This window comes from Dendrobates tinctorius, unplaced genomic scaffold, assembly GCF_039654945.1.
Source record: "Dendrobates tinctorius isolate UK_male_01 unplaced genomic scaffold, ASM3965494v1 ptg000075l, whole genome shotgun sequence".
In the NCBI taxonomy this organism is placed as follows: Eukaryota; Metazoa; Chordata; class Amphibia; order Anura; family Dendrobatidae; genus Dendrobates; species Dendrobates tinctorius.
Genome location: NW_027361743.1, coordinates 8,355,433 through 8,370,896, shown reverse-complemented (window position 1 = coordinate 8,370,896; position 15,464 = coordinate 8,355,433). Strand labels below are relative to the sequence as shown.

The window sequence follows — 15,464 nt, the reverse complement described above, 5'->3', positions numbered from 1 at the left end:
GGAGACGAGACCCTGGGGACCCTGCGATTTAAGGATTCCTATCAAGGGAAGAGATGAAATACTATTGTCTACACCAACACACCTCGTGTGATTAAAAGGCCGACCTTATTTGCAAATAACGGAAACATTGGGATCTCGGGACATCGCTTTTAGCCGGGAATTGTTCAAAAGACAACAGGGTTCCCTGGTTATGCAAATCACCTATCATGGAAACATTGTGGTGAGTCCAGAATTCGGCGGATGGATGTTCAAACAATTCCGGAAAATAACCATTATTCCATAAGGGCATTACTGCTATAATGTCTCCAAAACCAATCACCATTTTAATCTGTCTGCACACTGATCGCGCCAGACGACGCAGGGGTAACAAACTGGGGACGTTTATTTTTTCCAATTCCAGAAAGCCCAGTGGGCAACTGGCACGTGCAGCACAAAGCAGGTGACTCTCAGAGTTAGGGAGATAATCACCGGGCATCCACTTACGTTTAACTCTGGCCTGTTCAGCCAGGTAATACAGAAAACAGTCCGGTAGCGCTGCCCCCCCTCCTTTTTAGGTCTTTACAGGGTAGATAGCTTAAGTTTGGGTCTGGTTTTCCCCCATATAAAAGACGTAACTTGGGAGTTCAAATTCGCAAAAAAGGACCTAGGCACCACCACAGCACTGTGTTGAAGAGAATAGTTGAGCTTAGGGAGTAATATCATTTTAATTAAATTAATGCGTCCGGCTACAGACCCATTTTGTGAATTTAGCTTTAACCATCTCTAGTAACGGGTGTATGTTAAGCTGCAAATCAAGCGTGCTGCTCTGAGAGATATGAACACCCAGATATTTAAAACTGGGTACAATGGGCATTGAGGAGAGAGTCTCGAGTCGTGGCATCGGGGCATGGGAGAGAGGTATCAGGGCAGATTTCTCCCAATTTATATACAAGCCGGAATATTTACTGAAATTGTTTATAGTGGATATCACTCTTGTCAGTGTTTCCTCTGCTCTATCCATAAATATCACCATGTCGTCAGCATATAAGCCTATGGTGCCTATCCTATCCACTATTTCTATGCCCACAATATTAGGGGAGGATCTTATGCGAATTGCGAATGCCTCGATTGCAAGAGCAAAAAGGGCCTGGAAAGGGGACACCCCTATGTAGTGAAAAGGACTCAAATATGGAACTGTTTACAATGACCCGGGCTTTGGGCTTCATATATATTAATCCATTTTAGAAACCTGTCACCAAATCCATATTTCTGTAAACATGCATGGAGGAAGGACCACTCAAGAGAGTCAAAAGCCTTGGCCGCATCCAACGATGCCAATGGCCACTTATTGTGTGGCACCAGAGAGCTATATTGGACCACCGACTGGACTCGTCTAATATTGATGGAAGTGCTCTTACCAGGCATAAAGCCGGTTTGGTCAGGGTGTATAAGTTCCAGTATGATTGAGTTCAACCTGTTGGCCAAAATTTTCGTAAAAATCTTATAGTCCACATTCACTAGTGATATGGGGCAATAAGATCCACAATCTAAAGGGTCCTTCCCCTCCTTTTTAAGCACTATTATATTAGCCCCATAAAAGGATTCTGGCGTAGGTCCCCCCTCCCAAATTCCCCGAAACACCATCAATAAAAGTGGCGATAATATCTCCCGGTATTTCCTGTACAATTCAATGGGAAACCCATCCGGCCCAGAGGCCATATCCTTCATAGCATCTTCTATCTCCTCTAGGGTAAATTCAGCATCCATAAAGGCCTGTTGGGAAGGACTTAATGTGGGAAATGTTATATCCGACAGGTAGTCTAAACACCCCTGGCTATCGACATCATTTTTAGAGTTGTACAATGATCTATAATAATCATGGAAACAGTTCAGTATTTCTTAAATTGAGGATACCAAAGTGCCGTCTGATTTGCGAATCTGTAATATTGTAATTGTTGTATTGTGTTGACGCACCAAATAGGCCAAAAATTTACTTGCCTGGTTCCCCAGCTCAAAAAGGATGGACAGGCAAAAAATAGTTTACGCTTGGATTTAGTATCTATGTGTTGAGTATATAACCTTTGAGCAGTCAACCACTCTATTGCCACTAGTCTGGTCAGATATGTAAGCGGCCTCCGCATCTTTCAAATGCCGCTCCATCTCATGATCCTCCCTCGATGTCACCCGTTTGATCTAAGAGATCGTAGAGGATAAACAACCCCTCAAATATGCCTTAAGAGCATCCCAAAATACGTTAGTATTCCGGGGTTCAGGGTGGGACGAGATGAAGCAGCGCAACTGATCTATCGGGCGATTCCACCAACTTCAGCCAAAAGGGTTCAATTTCCATACTATCCTATTGTTTAGCGATCCATATTTAAGCTTAAGAATGACCGGACTATGGTCTGAAATTCCCCTACTGCCATGTTCAATACTATCCACCCATATTGCCAGACCGCTAGATCCAAAAATATAATCTATGCGTGACAAGGAGCGTTTAGTGGATGAATGACGACAAGTATACTCCCTTGTCTCGGGGTGGCGCGTTCTCCATAGATCCAACCATCCGCTACCCTCCATCAATTGTGACCGTTGGCACGCAGCCGGCGATGGGGTCCCTCCTTGTGTCCCATCACCCAACCTCAATTTATCAAGACGATTATTCATGACCAAATTAAAGTCCCCCATGCAGATGACGTCTGCATCCGGATAGGTCAGGGCAAACCTTAACGCCTTCTGGAGAATTGACACATTAGCCGGAGGGGGATTATAAATACATAGAATGACAAACTTCTTAGAGTTAATGAGTGCATGCACAAATACAAAACGCCTCTCAGGATCTCTCCGGACCTCTCTGGCCTCCCACCTAACGTCCTTATGTATTAGTAGTGCAACCCTCCTTGAATAGCTGGTATGAAATGCATGAATAAACCATTGTACTCACGGTTTTTGCACACACCGAGCTGTGTCTCTGGTCAGGTGTGTCTCAACCAAGGCCACAATATGAGGGCGATGTTGCCTAATCAGTGAGAACACCTTAATTTTCTTCCGGGGAGTTTTAATACCTCTCACATTCCAGGTCATGGACCGCCCCTGACACGTTAACCCCTTGCACACCGCGATCAAACACGATTGCGGTGTACCGGGAGTTAAAGGGAAGCATCGGCAGGGAGGGGGCTCCCTCCGTGCTTCCCTGAGCCCCCCACAGCAGCGCAATGTGCAGCGCTGCTGCGGGGGTCTCCTTCCCTGCAGGTCCCCGAATCCAAGATGGCGACGGGGACCTTCGGGGGCCTGCAGGGAGCTGGCTTCCTCAGTGCCTGCAAAGCGCAGGCAAGAGGATGTCTTTTCAATGCCTGTGACAGATCGCTGATCTGTCACAGTGATCTGTGCTGATCTGTCACAGGACAGTGATGTCCCCCCTGGGACAACCTAATAAAAAAAATAAAAAAATAAAGTGTAAAAATAATTGTAAAAAAATCGCTAAATTTAAAAAAAAAAAAATTCCCTAATAAATTCATTTTTTTGGAAATAAAAAAAAACAATAAAAGTACACATATTTCATATCGCTGCGTCCGTAACGACCCGCCCTATAAAACTGTCCCATTAGTTAACCCCTTTAGCAAACCCCTTAAAAAATAAAAAACGAAGCACAAAATGTTTTATCATACCGCCTAACAAAAAGTGCATTAACGCGCGATCAAAAAGACGCATATAAATATCCATGGTACCGCTGAAAACGTCATCTTGTCCCGCAAAAAACGAGCCGCCACACAGCATCATCAGCGAAAAAATAAAGTTATAGCTCGCAGAATAAAGCGATGCAAAAATAATTGTTTTTTATATAAAATTGTTTTCATTGCATAAAAGCGCCAAAACATAAAAAATGACATAAACGAGGTATCGCTGTAACCGTACTGACCCGAAGAATAAAACCGCTTTATCAATTTTACCGCACGCGGAACGGTGTACACGCACCCCCCCCCAAAAGAAATTCATGAAAAGCTGGTTTTTGTTCATTCTGCGTCCCAAAAATCGGAATAAAAAGCGATCAAAAAATGTCACGTGCCCGAACATGATACCAATAAAAGCGACAACTCGTCCCGCAAAAAATAAGACCTCACATGACTCAGTGGGTCAAAATATGGAAAAAATTATAGCTCTCAATATGTGGTGATGCAAAAACTATTTTTACAATAAAAAGCGTCTTTTAGCGTGTGACAGCCGCCAAACATAAAAACCGCCATAAATAGTAAATCAAACCCCCCGTTATCACCCCCTTAGTTAGGGAAAAATAATAAAATTTAAAAAATGTATTTATTTCCATTTTCCCATTAGGGTTAGGGCTGAGATTAGGGTTAGGGGTGTGTTGGGGTTAGGGTTGGAGTTAGAATTGGGGGTTTTCCACTGTTTGGGCACATCAGGTGCTCTCCAAACGCAACTTGGCGTCTGATCTCAATTCCAGCCAATTCTGCGTTGAATAAGTCAAATGGTGCTCCTTCCCTTCCAGGCTCTGCCATGCGCCCAAACAGTGATTTACCCCCGCATATGAGGTATCAGCCTACTGAGGACAAATTGCAAAACAACTTTTGGAGTCCTATTTCTCCTGTTGCCCTTAGGAAAATAAAAAATTGGGGGCAAAAATATCATTTTTGTGGAAAAAAAATATGATTTTTTTTATTTTCACGCCTGGGCGTTATATATAAACTTCTGTGAAGCAATTCCAGCCAAAAACGTCAAATGGCGCTGCTTCTCTTCCGAGCTTTGCAATGCGCCCAGATAGTCGTTTACACCCACATGTGGGGTATCAGCGTACTCAGGACAAATTGCACAATAACTTTTAGGATCCTGTTACCCTTGGGAAAATAAAAATTGGGGGTGAAAGGATCATTTTTGTGGAAAAAATTATTTTTTAATTGTACCGCTGTACGTTATAAACTTCTGTGAAGCCCTTGTGGGTTCAAAGTTCTCACCACATATCTAGATAAGTTCCTTGGGGGGTCTAGTTTCCAAAATGGGGTCACTTGTGGGGGGTTTCCACTGTTTAGGTACATCAGGGACTCTCCAAACGTGACATGGCATCCGATCTGAATTCCAGCCAATTTTGCATTGAAAAAGTCAAACGGCGCTCCTTCCCTTCTGAGCTCTGTCATGCGCCGAAACAGTGGTTCCCCCCCACATGTCAGGTATCAGCGTACTCAGGACAAATTGCACAATAACTTTTGCTGTCCAATTTCTCCTGTTACCCTTGGTAAAATAAAAAAAAATTGAACCTGAAGTATTTTTTTTGTGAAAAAAAGTTAAATGTTCATTTTTTTTTTTAAATATTCAAAAAATTCCTGTGAAGCACCTGAAGGGTTAATAAACTTCTTGAATGTGATTTTGAGCACCTTAAGGGGTGCAGTTTTTAGAATGGTGTCACTTTTGGGTATTTTCTATCATATAGACCCCTCAAAGTGGCTTAAAATGTGATGTGGTCCGTAAAAATAAAATGGTGTTGCAAAAATGAGAAATCGCTGGTGAAATTTTAACCCTTAGAACTTCCTAACAAAAAAAAATTGGTTCCAAAATTGTGCTGATGTAAAGTAAACATGTGGGAAATGTTACTTATTAAGTTTTTTGTGTGCCATATCTCTGTGATTTAAGGGCATAAAAATTCAAAGTTGGAAAATTGCGAAATTTTTGCCAAATTTCCGTTTTTTTCACAAATAAACACAAGTTATATGAATGAAATTTTACCGCTATCATGAAGTACAATATGTCACGAGAAAACAATGTCAGAATCACCGGGATCCATGGAAGCGTTTCAGAGTTATTACCTCATAAAGGGACAGTGGTCAGAATTGTAAAAATTGGCCCGGTCATGAACGTGCAAACCACCCTTGGGGGTGAAGGGGTTAATTCAGACCCCATTTTTGCTTATCTGGATATGATGCATATTGGTGCCCGAGCAAAATTTAGAGACATCACATAGATAGCTGGACTGCCGTTGGCTGCGAATTTTAAACTAAAACTTTTGATAAAAATAAGACAGAATAAGAACCTAACAATGTAGGAGCAGAGTCCCATGCCCCTATCAAAAAGCAGACAAGGGGATGCCATCACTGAATACTGTGTCCGGTGTTGTTGGTGACTGGAAACCAGCTGAGGAAGTCCCAATTAGGCCTTTAGTTGAGGGATTCAGGTTAACAGTAGGCACATTAGGATTCCTTTGCAGGAGATCCCTTATGGGACCGCAGCCATTTAGTCGCCTCCGCTGGATCTGTGAAAAACACTGAGGTACCCCCGTGGACAACTCAGAGCCGGGCCGGACTATGCAGACCTTTGTGTCTCCGTGGTGGACTACAAACAAACTCAGTGTGTCAAGATCCTTCCGCTCAGTGTGTCTTGGACGCAGTGAGTGACAGCTCAGTCGTCGAATCTAATGCAGTGTGGTGAGCAGTCGGTATTTTGAAAGACAGCTCAGCCATCCAGTATGAGACTGAGAGATGCTGAACTTTCTTCAAGTGTTTCCTGTTCTAAGTGATTACTCAGCTACTTAGGTAAGCGGTCAGTCACAAATCTCCACCAATCATAGCATTTGCTCAGTGGTGCATGTTTGCCTTGTATTCCTGTGCTCTCTTTGTTGATCTGTTGCTGCCTGGCCTTGGACAACGTTCTGACCATCTGTTTGCCTAGCCCCTTTGCTCTTATCCGCTATCTTCATGGTATTCTGACCTCGGACCACAAACTGACTACGCATTTGTCTTTCCCTTTCAGTTGACGACATGCTCTATTGGTATCTGACCCCTGAACATTTGACTTCGCATCCTCACGATTTTTCCGTGAGTAGTGACTAGTCTCACATTACGATTGACCATGTAGTTATTTGCTCCCACCAATGGATCCAGTTCGTACACTCTGATAAGGTGGCGAATCTGACACAAATGGTCCAGGATTTGGCCAGGGAGCACCAGAAGCTAGAATCTTCAGAGTCCCAGCTGCAGGGTCAGTTTTCTAAGTACTAGGGTGCTTTGCATATCTCTCTGCTACCAACTGTAGTTATGACTTCTGTACCTTCTGAAGTGCAGTTGATCTCTCCCGAACCAGTAGTAGCACTTACTGATAACATTTTTGAGGGAGAAATCCAGTTTAGGGTATTCAGGGAGAGCTGTAGACTATTTTCTACCTTACGACCCCGGTCTTCAGGTGATGAGTTTCTGTGGGTGCGAACAATCATATTCCTACTGCAAGTGGGCCCTCAGACTTGGGTATTTTTTTTGTCTCCCACAAGCCCTTTTTTGACGCCTTAGGGATGATCTAGATAAATCTGACAGAGTCCAGGTCACGGAGGCAAAGATCATGAACCTGACACAGGGGGGCAGTACCGCTGAGGACTATAATTCCAGCAATGGTCCTTGGAAGTTATGTGGAATGAGACAGCTACCGTTCCACAGAGTTCTTTCTGATAGTCTTAAGGACGCTCTCGCTCTGCAAACTCCACCTTTTTCTTTGTGGAGGCCATGACACAGGCCATTTGAATGGATCAAAGAATTCGGAAGAGAAGTGCGGAGCTACCAATGGTTTCAATCATTCTTTACGGGTCCCTTCACTTAACTGAGAAGTAGCCTATGGAGATTGGAGCTTCCAGCTCTTGGGCCGTTGAGAGGAAACGTCGCGATCTCGGACTCTGCCTCTATTGTGGTTGTGCTGGACATTTCCTTGAGGACTGCTTGGCATGCCGTCAAGCAAGTGTAGCGTTGGGAAACGCCTAAGACTGGGTGATTGTCTTTTCCATGTCTACATGCTTTAGCATGACAGAGTGCAACTTCTTTTGTATATTGTATATGGAGGTGGCTGCTCCTAGTTTGCACCTGTTATCTTACAACTTTCATACTGGCCACTGGTTTTTTTTTTTTTTTTTTTTTAGATTCATACTTCATATCCTTTCAGGAAGAGAGTTTTCAGCGGTTTCCTTATCTTCACAGACAGAATTTTAAAGATAGGTAACACCTCTATACATAACTGATAATACGGGATCCACCAATCACACTAGGCAAAGTCACAACTCACCTCCTCCTCATGGACAGTGATTGATCACAGCTCTATATACAGTAGAGAACACTGGATCCATCACTATTGGCAATATTACAGCTCACCTCCTCCTCCTGGACAGTGATTGATCACAGCTCTATATACAGTAGAGAACACTGAATCCATCACTCACCATAGGCAATATCACAGCTCACCTCCTCCAGTACAATAAATGATGACACCTCTATATTCAGTAGAGAACACAGAATCCACCAATCACAATAGGTGATGTCACAGATGACCTCCTTCCCCTCCCTTCACAATGGCCTTTGCAAAAGCTAATAATGTGTTTCAATACAAAAGATAGTGTCAGGGTGTGACCATGGTGGTTAATGTACATGTGTTATTTCCAGAAACAATAGGACATATGAGTTAAAAAAAAAATCACCAGTGGCTACTGTGAAACTTGCAAGATTTCTTGTTTTACTTATTTTTTAACGTCTTCTGGACAGTCCAAGGACTTTGAACACCTGGGTAGTTCCCATGATCTTCTAAAATGCCAATGCATAGTAGGCATCCTAAAAAACTGGAGTCTGAACTGAGAAAGTAAGTTAATGTGTATGCACAATATAAGTGCATATTAACACATGACCATTAACCAGAGGAAACAAAAGGCAAAAAACACAAATATCCTGAACTAAAAGGTAAAAAATAAACTGCAAATAATGCATAGAGGTAATAATAATAATAAGGGTATTTGGTAAACATAATTGTGATCAAAATAATGTACAAGCCATCCCGCCACGTCACGGCAACCCTTGTGGGGTTTTTAGTTCAGGACATTTGTGTTTTTTGCTTTTTGTTTCCTCTGGTTAATGGTCATGTGTTAATATGCACTTACATTGTGCATACACATTAACTTACGTTCTCAGTTCAGACTCCAGTTTTTTATTCATTTCATTGTGCATTCAGTGCATATATGGGTGTGACCGCCCCCTTTCTGAGCTGGGAAAACCATCCTGTCTGGCCTAAGCTTTTACTAGTGGTTCAGTCGCTCGATCCTTGTTCACATTCACGTCACTTGGCAAATGAAAAGGTTTTAAATACTAGAGTAGGGACTGTCCCACAAGGGTTGCCGTGACGTGGCGGGATGGCTCGTACATTATTTTGATCAAAATTATGTTTACTAAATACCCTTATTATTATTATTACCTTTAGGCTGTGTGCACACGATGCATTTTTTTAAGCGTTTCCGCAGCGTTTGAGCCGGCTCAGACGCTGCAGAAACGCTTAAAAGATGCATCCAATTAATTAGCATGCGTTTTTGGCTTTCTGTGCCAATGCATGCGTTTTTAACCGCTCAGGAATCGCTTAGCGGCTAAAAACGCAGCATGCTCATTAATTTCCGCATTGCTGAGCGTTTTTAGCCATCCCCAATGATCCCAGAAATCGCGTGTCAAAAAACGCGTCAAAAACGCGTAAAAAATCGCGCAAAAAACGCGTGGAAAAAGATGCGCGATTTCTGGAAAGGGGATCCTTTTCCTGAGCGTTTAAAAACGCTAGCGTGTGCACATAGCCTTATGCATTATTTGCAGTTTATTTTTTACCTTTTAGTTCAGGATATTTGTGTTTTTTGCTTTTTGTTTTCTGTCGTAGGCATCCTGCAGGAAACTGCTCATCTTTTGGGGTTGAGAGTTGGTTTTCAGGCACAGCCAGACTCCCCACAGAGAAGGTAAACAGGATTTATTATCATGTTTGCCTTCCTGATCACTGTGCACACAATGCTGATCCAGTGCGTGTGCATACAGATTAGGAAACACTGACCGATTTTGTGACGCAACAGCGATATCGCTAGCGATCTCGCTACATGTGACACCTCCGACCGGCTCCCCGCTGGCTATCGTTGATCGCGCTAGATCGTCCTGGTCCATTTCTCGTCGTCGGCTTCCTGCTGGTGCTGACAAGCGACTCCATGGACGCGGGAGGAAGTCGTCAGCAGAGCTGCCGTCTGACAGGTAAGTAATGACCGCCGACCGCTGCTGCATCGCTGATGAGATCTGCCTGTTTGGCAGCTCACTAACGACCATTTAGCGATGCACCAGTGATCCTGATCGGGTCATATTGTTGTCGGGATCGCTGGTGCATCGCTAAATGTAGCGGGACCTTAAGGGAGGGAGCCACAGCCCTAGGAAACCTGATCAGTTCTACAGTGAAGGCTGGAAATTCCCTCACATCTGAGACATTTGTTTTCTATTTTATTTTTTTATCTATATCTATTTGTATATTTAATAAAAATTGCAAGTTACTGATTTATGATAAAAACTTTTTGTGCTTTTTCTGTCCACTTTTCTCACATTATTGAGAGGCTAGTGATACAGACGGGATTTATATGTTCCCTGATTATCAGCAAAACAAAAAAAAGAATGTAAAAATTAAGCCCCATTTATTGTGATAAAAAGAGACAAAAAAAATATTTGAATAATAATAATAATAATAATCTTTATTTTTATATAGCGCTAACATATTCCGCAGCGCTTTACAGTTTTTGCACACATTTTCATCACTGTCCCCGATGGGGCTCACAATCTAAATTGAATGAGAACATGTTTAAGAGTAGTAAAAACGCATGTCTAAAAATATTCCTGGTCAGGAACGGGAAGAAACTGGTCCTGCATCAGTCACAGAGTGTCCCCACTGTTCACTAATGGGGGACCTGGACCCGAATGTCACATAACTATGGTTCTGATCCATTCAATACCTATGAGAAAAGAAGGAAGAGTACAGCTATTTACTGTTTTGAGTCGTGCAATGAGAGGGGATTGGGTCCGTATTAGTGATCGGTGATACCCCCAGCGATCAGACATTTATCACCTATCCTTTAAATAGTACATGAATTCTTTTAAGTGAGATTAATTTTAATCACTGTTACTAAATTTATGTGTGACATATATAGTGGTTAATATCCATGTTATGCCCACCTGTGCTGCCAGGTCACCATAAAAAAAATATAAAAAAAATTACACCTATGAACTGTGTGCTTGGTTCATAGTGTAAAATCCCAGAGGTTAGAAAATTGGAAGCAGAGCTCTTGTGTTCAGTCTTATCAATAATATGACGCACCCAGTACATAAAAGGAAATTGGAAGCAAAGACGTTATGGTATAAAGTGGCATGCAAAAATGTGGGCACCCCTGGTCAAAATTACTGTTATTGTGAACAGTTAAGCAAATCGAAGATGAAATGATCTCTAAAGTTAAAGATGACACATTTCCTTTGCATTTTAGAAATTACAAAAAGGATGCATTTTAGAAATTACAAAGTTTTCAAACCTTAATTAGCCTGTTAGGGTTATGTCTTATTCACCAACATCATTACGAAAGGTCAAGTGATGCAGATTTCCCAGCTTTATAAAAACCCAGCCTCCTCTAATCTTGTGCCAAAAAACAGCAGCCGTTGGTTTTGCTAAGCAGCTGGCTAGCACTCTGAAAATGAAAATGGTGGTAGCCCACAAAGCAGGAGAAGGCCATAAGAAGATAACAAAGCGTATTCAAATTGCCATTGGTCAGTTCGAAATGCAATTAAGAAATGGCAGTTGACAGGAGCAGTGGAGGTCAAGATAAGGTCAGGAAGACCAAGCAAAATTTCAGTGAGAGCTGATCGTAGGATTGCTACATAGGTAAATCAGAAACCCTGCCCGCTTGACTGAAAAAGACCTTCAGAAAGATTTAGCAAACTCTGGAGTTGTGGTACATTGTTCTACTGTTCAGAGACACATGTACAAATATGGCCTTTATGGAAGAGTCATCAGAAAAAAACCTCTCCTGCGTCTTCGCCATAAAATTCAGAAGTATGCAAAAGAACATCTAAAGAATCTGATGCATGTTGCAAACAAGTCCTGTGGACTGATTAAGTTAAAATATAAATCTTTGGCCACAGTGATCACAAAGGTATGTGTTGAGGAAAAAGGGTGCAGAATTTCAGGAAAAGAACATCACCAACCATTAAGCATGGGTGCGGATCAATCATGCTATGGGGTTGTGTTGCAGACAATGGCACGGGGAACATTTCACGGGTAGAGGGAAGAATAGATTCAATGAAATTTCAACAAATTCTTGATGCAAACATAACACCATCTGTAAAAAAAAAAAAAAAGCTGAAGCTGAAAAGAGGATGGCTTCTACAAATGGGTAATGACCCTAAACACAAGTCACAATCCACAATAGATGACCTCAAAAGGCGCAAGCTGAAGGTTTTGCAATGTCCCTCACAGGCCCCTGACCTGAGCATCATTGAAAATCTGCCTCTGAACCTCAAAATAGCAGCGCATGCAAGACGACCCAGGAATCTCACAGAACTGGAAAAATTTTCCAAGGAAGAATGGATGAAAATCCCTCTAACAAGAATTGAAAAATTCTTTTCTAGCTACAAAAAGCATTTACAGGCTGTGATACTTTCAAAAGGGGGTGCTACTAGGTACTAACCATGCAGGGCGCCCAAACTCTTGCATCTGCTCATTTTCCTTTAGTAATCTTTAAAATGTATAAGATGAAAATATATATATATATATATTTTTTTTTTTGTGCCTAAAATACAATGGAAATGTGGCATCTCTAGTGTTAGGCCTTTTAGAGATCATTTACTCTTCAACTTGATTAACTGTAAATGTATTATCAATGTCTATGAGCAGTTAGCTCAGGTCGGGGGACTTGGCGGTCTGGGACTGGCATTCCAATCCGAGCATGGTATGTGGTTCTTGTACTGATAAGTTGCTGGAATTTTGGCCCATTCCTATGGACAGAAGTGGTGTAGCAGAGTCCTTTTGGCACACGCCTTTTCAGTTCTTCCAATAAATATTCTATGAGATTGAGGTACAGTATATAAACTGTTTTGCCACAACTTTGGGGTCACTCTCATTTGGAAGACCCATTGCTAACTTCTGGCTGATGACTTATGACTTTGCTTCAGTTTCTTCTCATCGTTTTCCTTCCTTGTAATGTCAACTGTTTTGTGAGTTGCACTGGTCTCCTCCTGCATCAAAGCCCCCTCTTAGCCTAATATTGGGGTGACAACCTCCACTGTAAGTCAGGATACACATTTATAGGATGGAAAAACATGTATCTCTTACCCCGCCATATACAGCTGACCTAGCCATGTAGCCCGTTTAATTACCGATTGATTCCAATATGGTCGCTCACAGAATTACCTTCTTTTGTTTTCACTTTTTGGATATGAATTTAAGTGTTTTTAATTAAAGATTTTATGATTTTTTTGCATAGGTGGTTATATAGTTTTTTTAAGAGCTTAATGAGAATGACAACCTGTTGTATTATCCGATCTTGTTTCTGTAAGCCAATCCTGTACCAACCATTACAACTATTGTGTAGCAGAGAGGTCCATCCATAGTCTCACTGCTTGTACAGTAAAGAATCCATAGTCACACTGTGCCGGTATTGTAAAGAATCCATAGTCTCAATGCCCATATTGTAAAGAATCCATAGTTTCACTGCCTGTATTGAAAAAAATCCATAGTCTCGCCTCTCGTACATTAAATAATCCATAGTCTTACTGCCCGTACAGTAAAGAATCCATGGTCTCTCTGGTCATACTGTAAAGAATCCATGGTCTCACTGCTCATACAGTAAAGAATCCATGGTCTCACCTCTCATACAGTAAAGAATCCAAGGTCTGTGCTCATGCAGTAAAGAATCCATAGTCTCACTGCCCGTACTGTAAAGAATCCATAATCTCACTGCCTGTATTGTAAAGAATCCATAGTCTCACTGCCCATACTGTAAAGAATCCATAATCTCACTACATGTATTGTAAAGAATCCATAGTCTCACTGCCTGTACAATACAGAATCCATGGTCTCACTACTCATACAGTAAATAATTCATAGTCTCACTGCCCGTACTGTAAAGAATCCATAGTCTCAATGCCCATATTGTAGTGAATCCAAGGTCTCACTGCCTGTATTGTAAAGAATCCATAGTCTCACTGCCTGTACATTAAAGAATCCATGGTCTCACTGCTCATACAGTAAAGAATCCAAGGTCTGTGCTCATACAGTAAAGAATTCATAGTCTCACTGCCCGTACTGTAAAGAATCCATAGTCTCAATGCCCATATTGTAAAGAATCCAAGGTCTCACTGCCTGTATTGTAAAGAATCCAAGGTCTCACTGCCTGTATTGTAAAGAATCCAAGGTCTCACTGCCTGTATTGTAAAGAATCCATAGTCTCACTGCCTGTACATTAAAGAATCCATGGTCTCAGTGCTCATACACTAAAGAATCCAAGGTCTGTGCTCATACAGTAAAGAATTCATAGTCTCACTGCCTGTATTGTAAAGAATCCATAATCTCATTGCTCGTACTGTAAAGAATCCATAGTCTCACTGCTCATACTGTAAAGAATCCATAGCCTCACTGCCCATATTGTAAAGAATTCAGGGCACACAGAGACATTGTGGGCTGCATGTGGCCCCGATGTTGTGTGTCTGTGCTCACTGGGACGCTGCAGGCTGATCTTTACCCTAATGTACGTGCAGATAGTTAGGATATGAAGGAGCAGTGGTCACAGGGATTGATGGTTGCTCTAGTAGCTGCATGTTCTTGTAGGTGCAAGGAAAATATTTATTTGTATCACTTGATCACTTGATATTATATTTTTGTCTTCCAGATTACAGGTAGATGACAGCTCAACTTCATTCCTGCGTGCGCTGCAGCACAATGTGAATCCAGATCTTCAGCTGGTACGTGCTAGATTTTCTGAAGGAAAATTGTATACTTCCCCTCATGCTCTGTAACTCTTCATTCCTGTTAAGTTGAATGTTTCTTTTTGTCAGCATTTTACTATCACTACAGGTGCTGGATCTTCCTTTCTGAAGAAAAAAAATTGTGTAGTTTCCTTTATGCTCTGTAACTTGCTATCCATTCCTGTTAAGTGGATGGATTTTTTTGTCAGCATTTTGCCAGCACTACAGGTGCTGGATCTTCCTTTCTGAAAAAAAATGTCTAGTTCTCCTCATGCTCTGAAACTTGCTATCCATTTCTGTCAAATGAATGGATCCCTTTTGCCAGCACTACAGGTGCTGGATCTTTCTTTCCTTTATTTCCCAGCATAGATTTTGTTCCTGACATTGTCCAACGGCTTGCATGCCCTAAACTGAAAGCCCGCCTCTTGGTTAATGCCAGTCAAAGTAAGATCAAGTTGTCTCAAAGTACAGTGAGTATTTAAAGAAGCTTGTCCTGTGCCCATTGTATCCTCTAATCCTTTCTATATAACAATTTAGAGCGCTTCTTTATTAAAATATAGTGTTCTTTATTGCCCAAGAGTCCAGCCCACTGACACAGAAAACTTGCTACCATTGATTGGCTGCAGCGGTAAGTTTACTTCTGAGCCAGATGATACATTGTCCCAGGGTACAGAACCCTTTTAAGGATTTATTCGGCTCTCATTGAGCTCAGAAATAAAT

The 15,464-nt window shown here is 41.8% G+C and overlaps 1 protein-coding gene across 1 annotated transcript in view; it reads left to right on the top strand.

The window, feature by feature from the left end:
- PIWIL4 (piwi like RNA-mediated gene silencing 4) overlaps positions 1 to 15,464 on the top strand; it is a 275,269-nt gene that overhangs the window by 179,264 nt on the left and 80,541 nt on the right. The window contains exon 14 of the mRNA XM_073582971.1: positions 14,669 to 14,741. Within this exon, the coding sequence (XP_073439072.1) occupies positions 14,669 to 14,741 (73 nt within the window). The remainder of the gene's footprint in view (positions 1 to 14,668; positions 14,742 to 15,464) is intronic.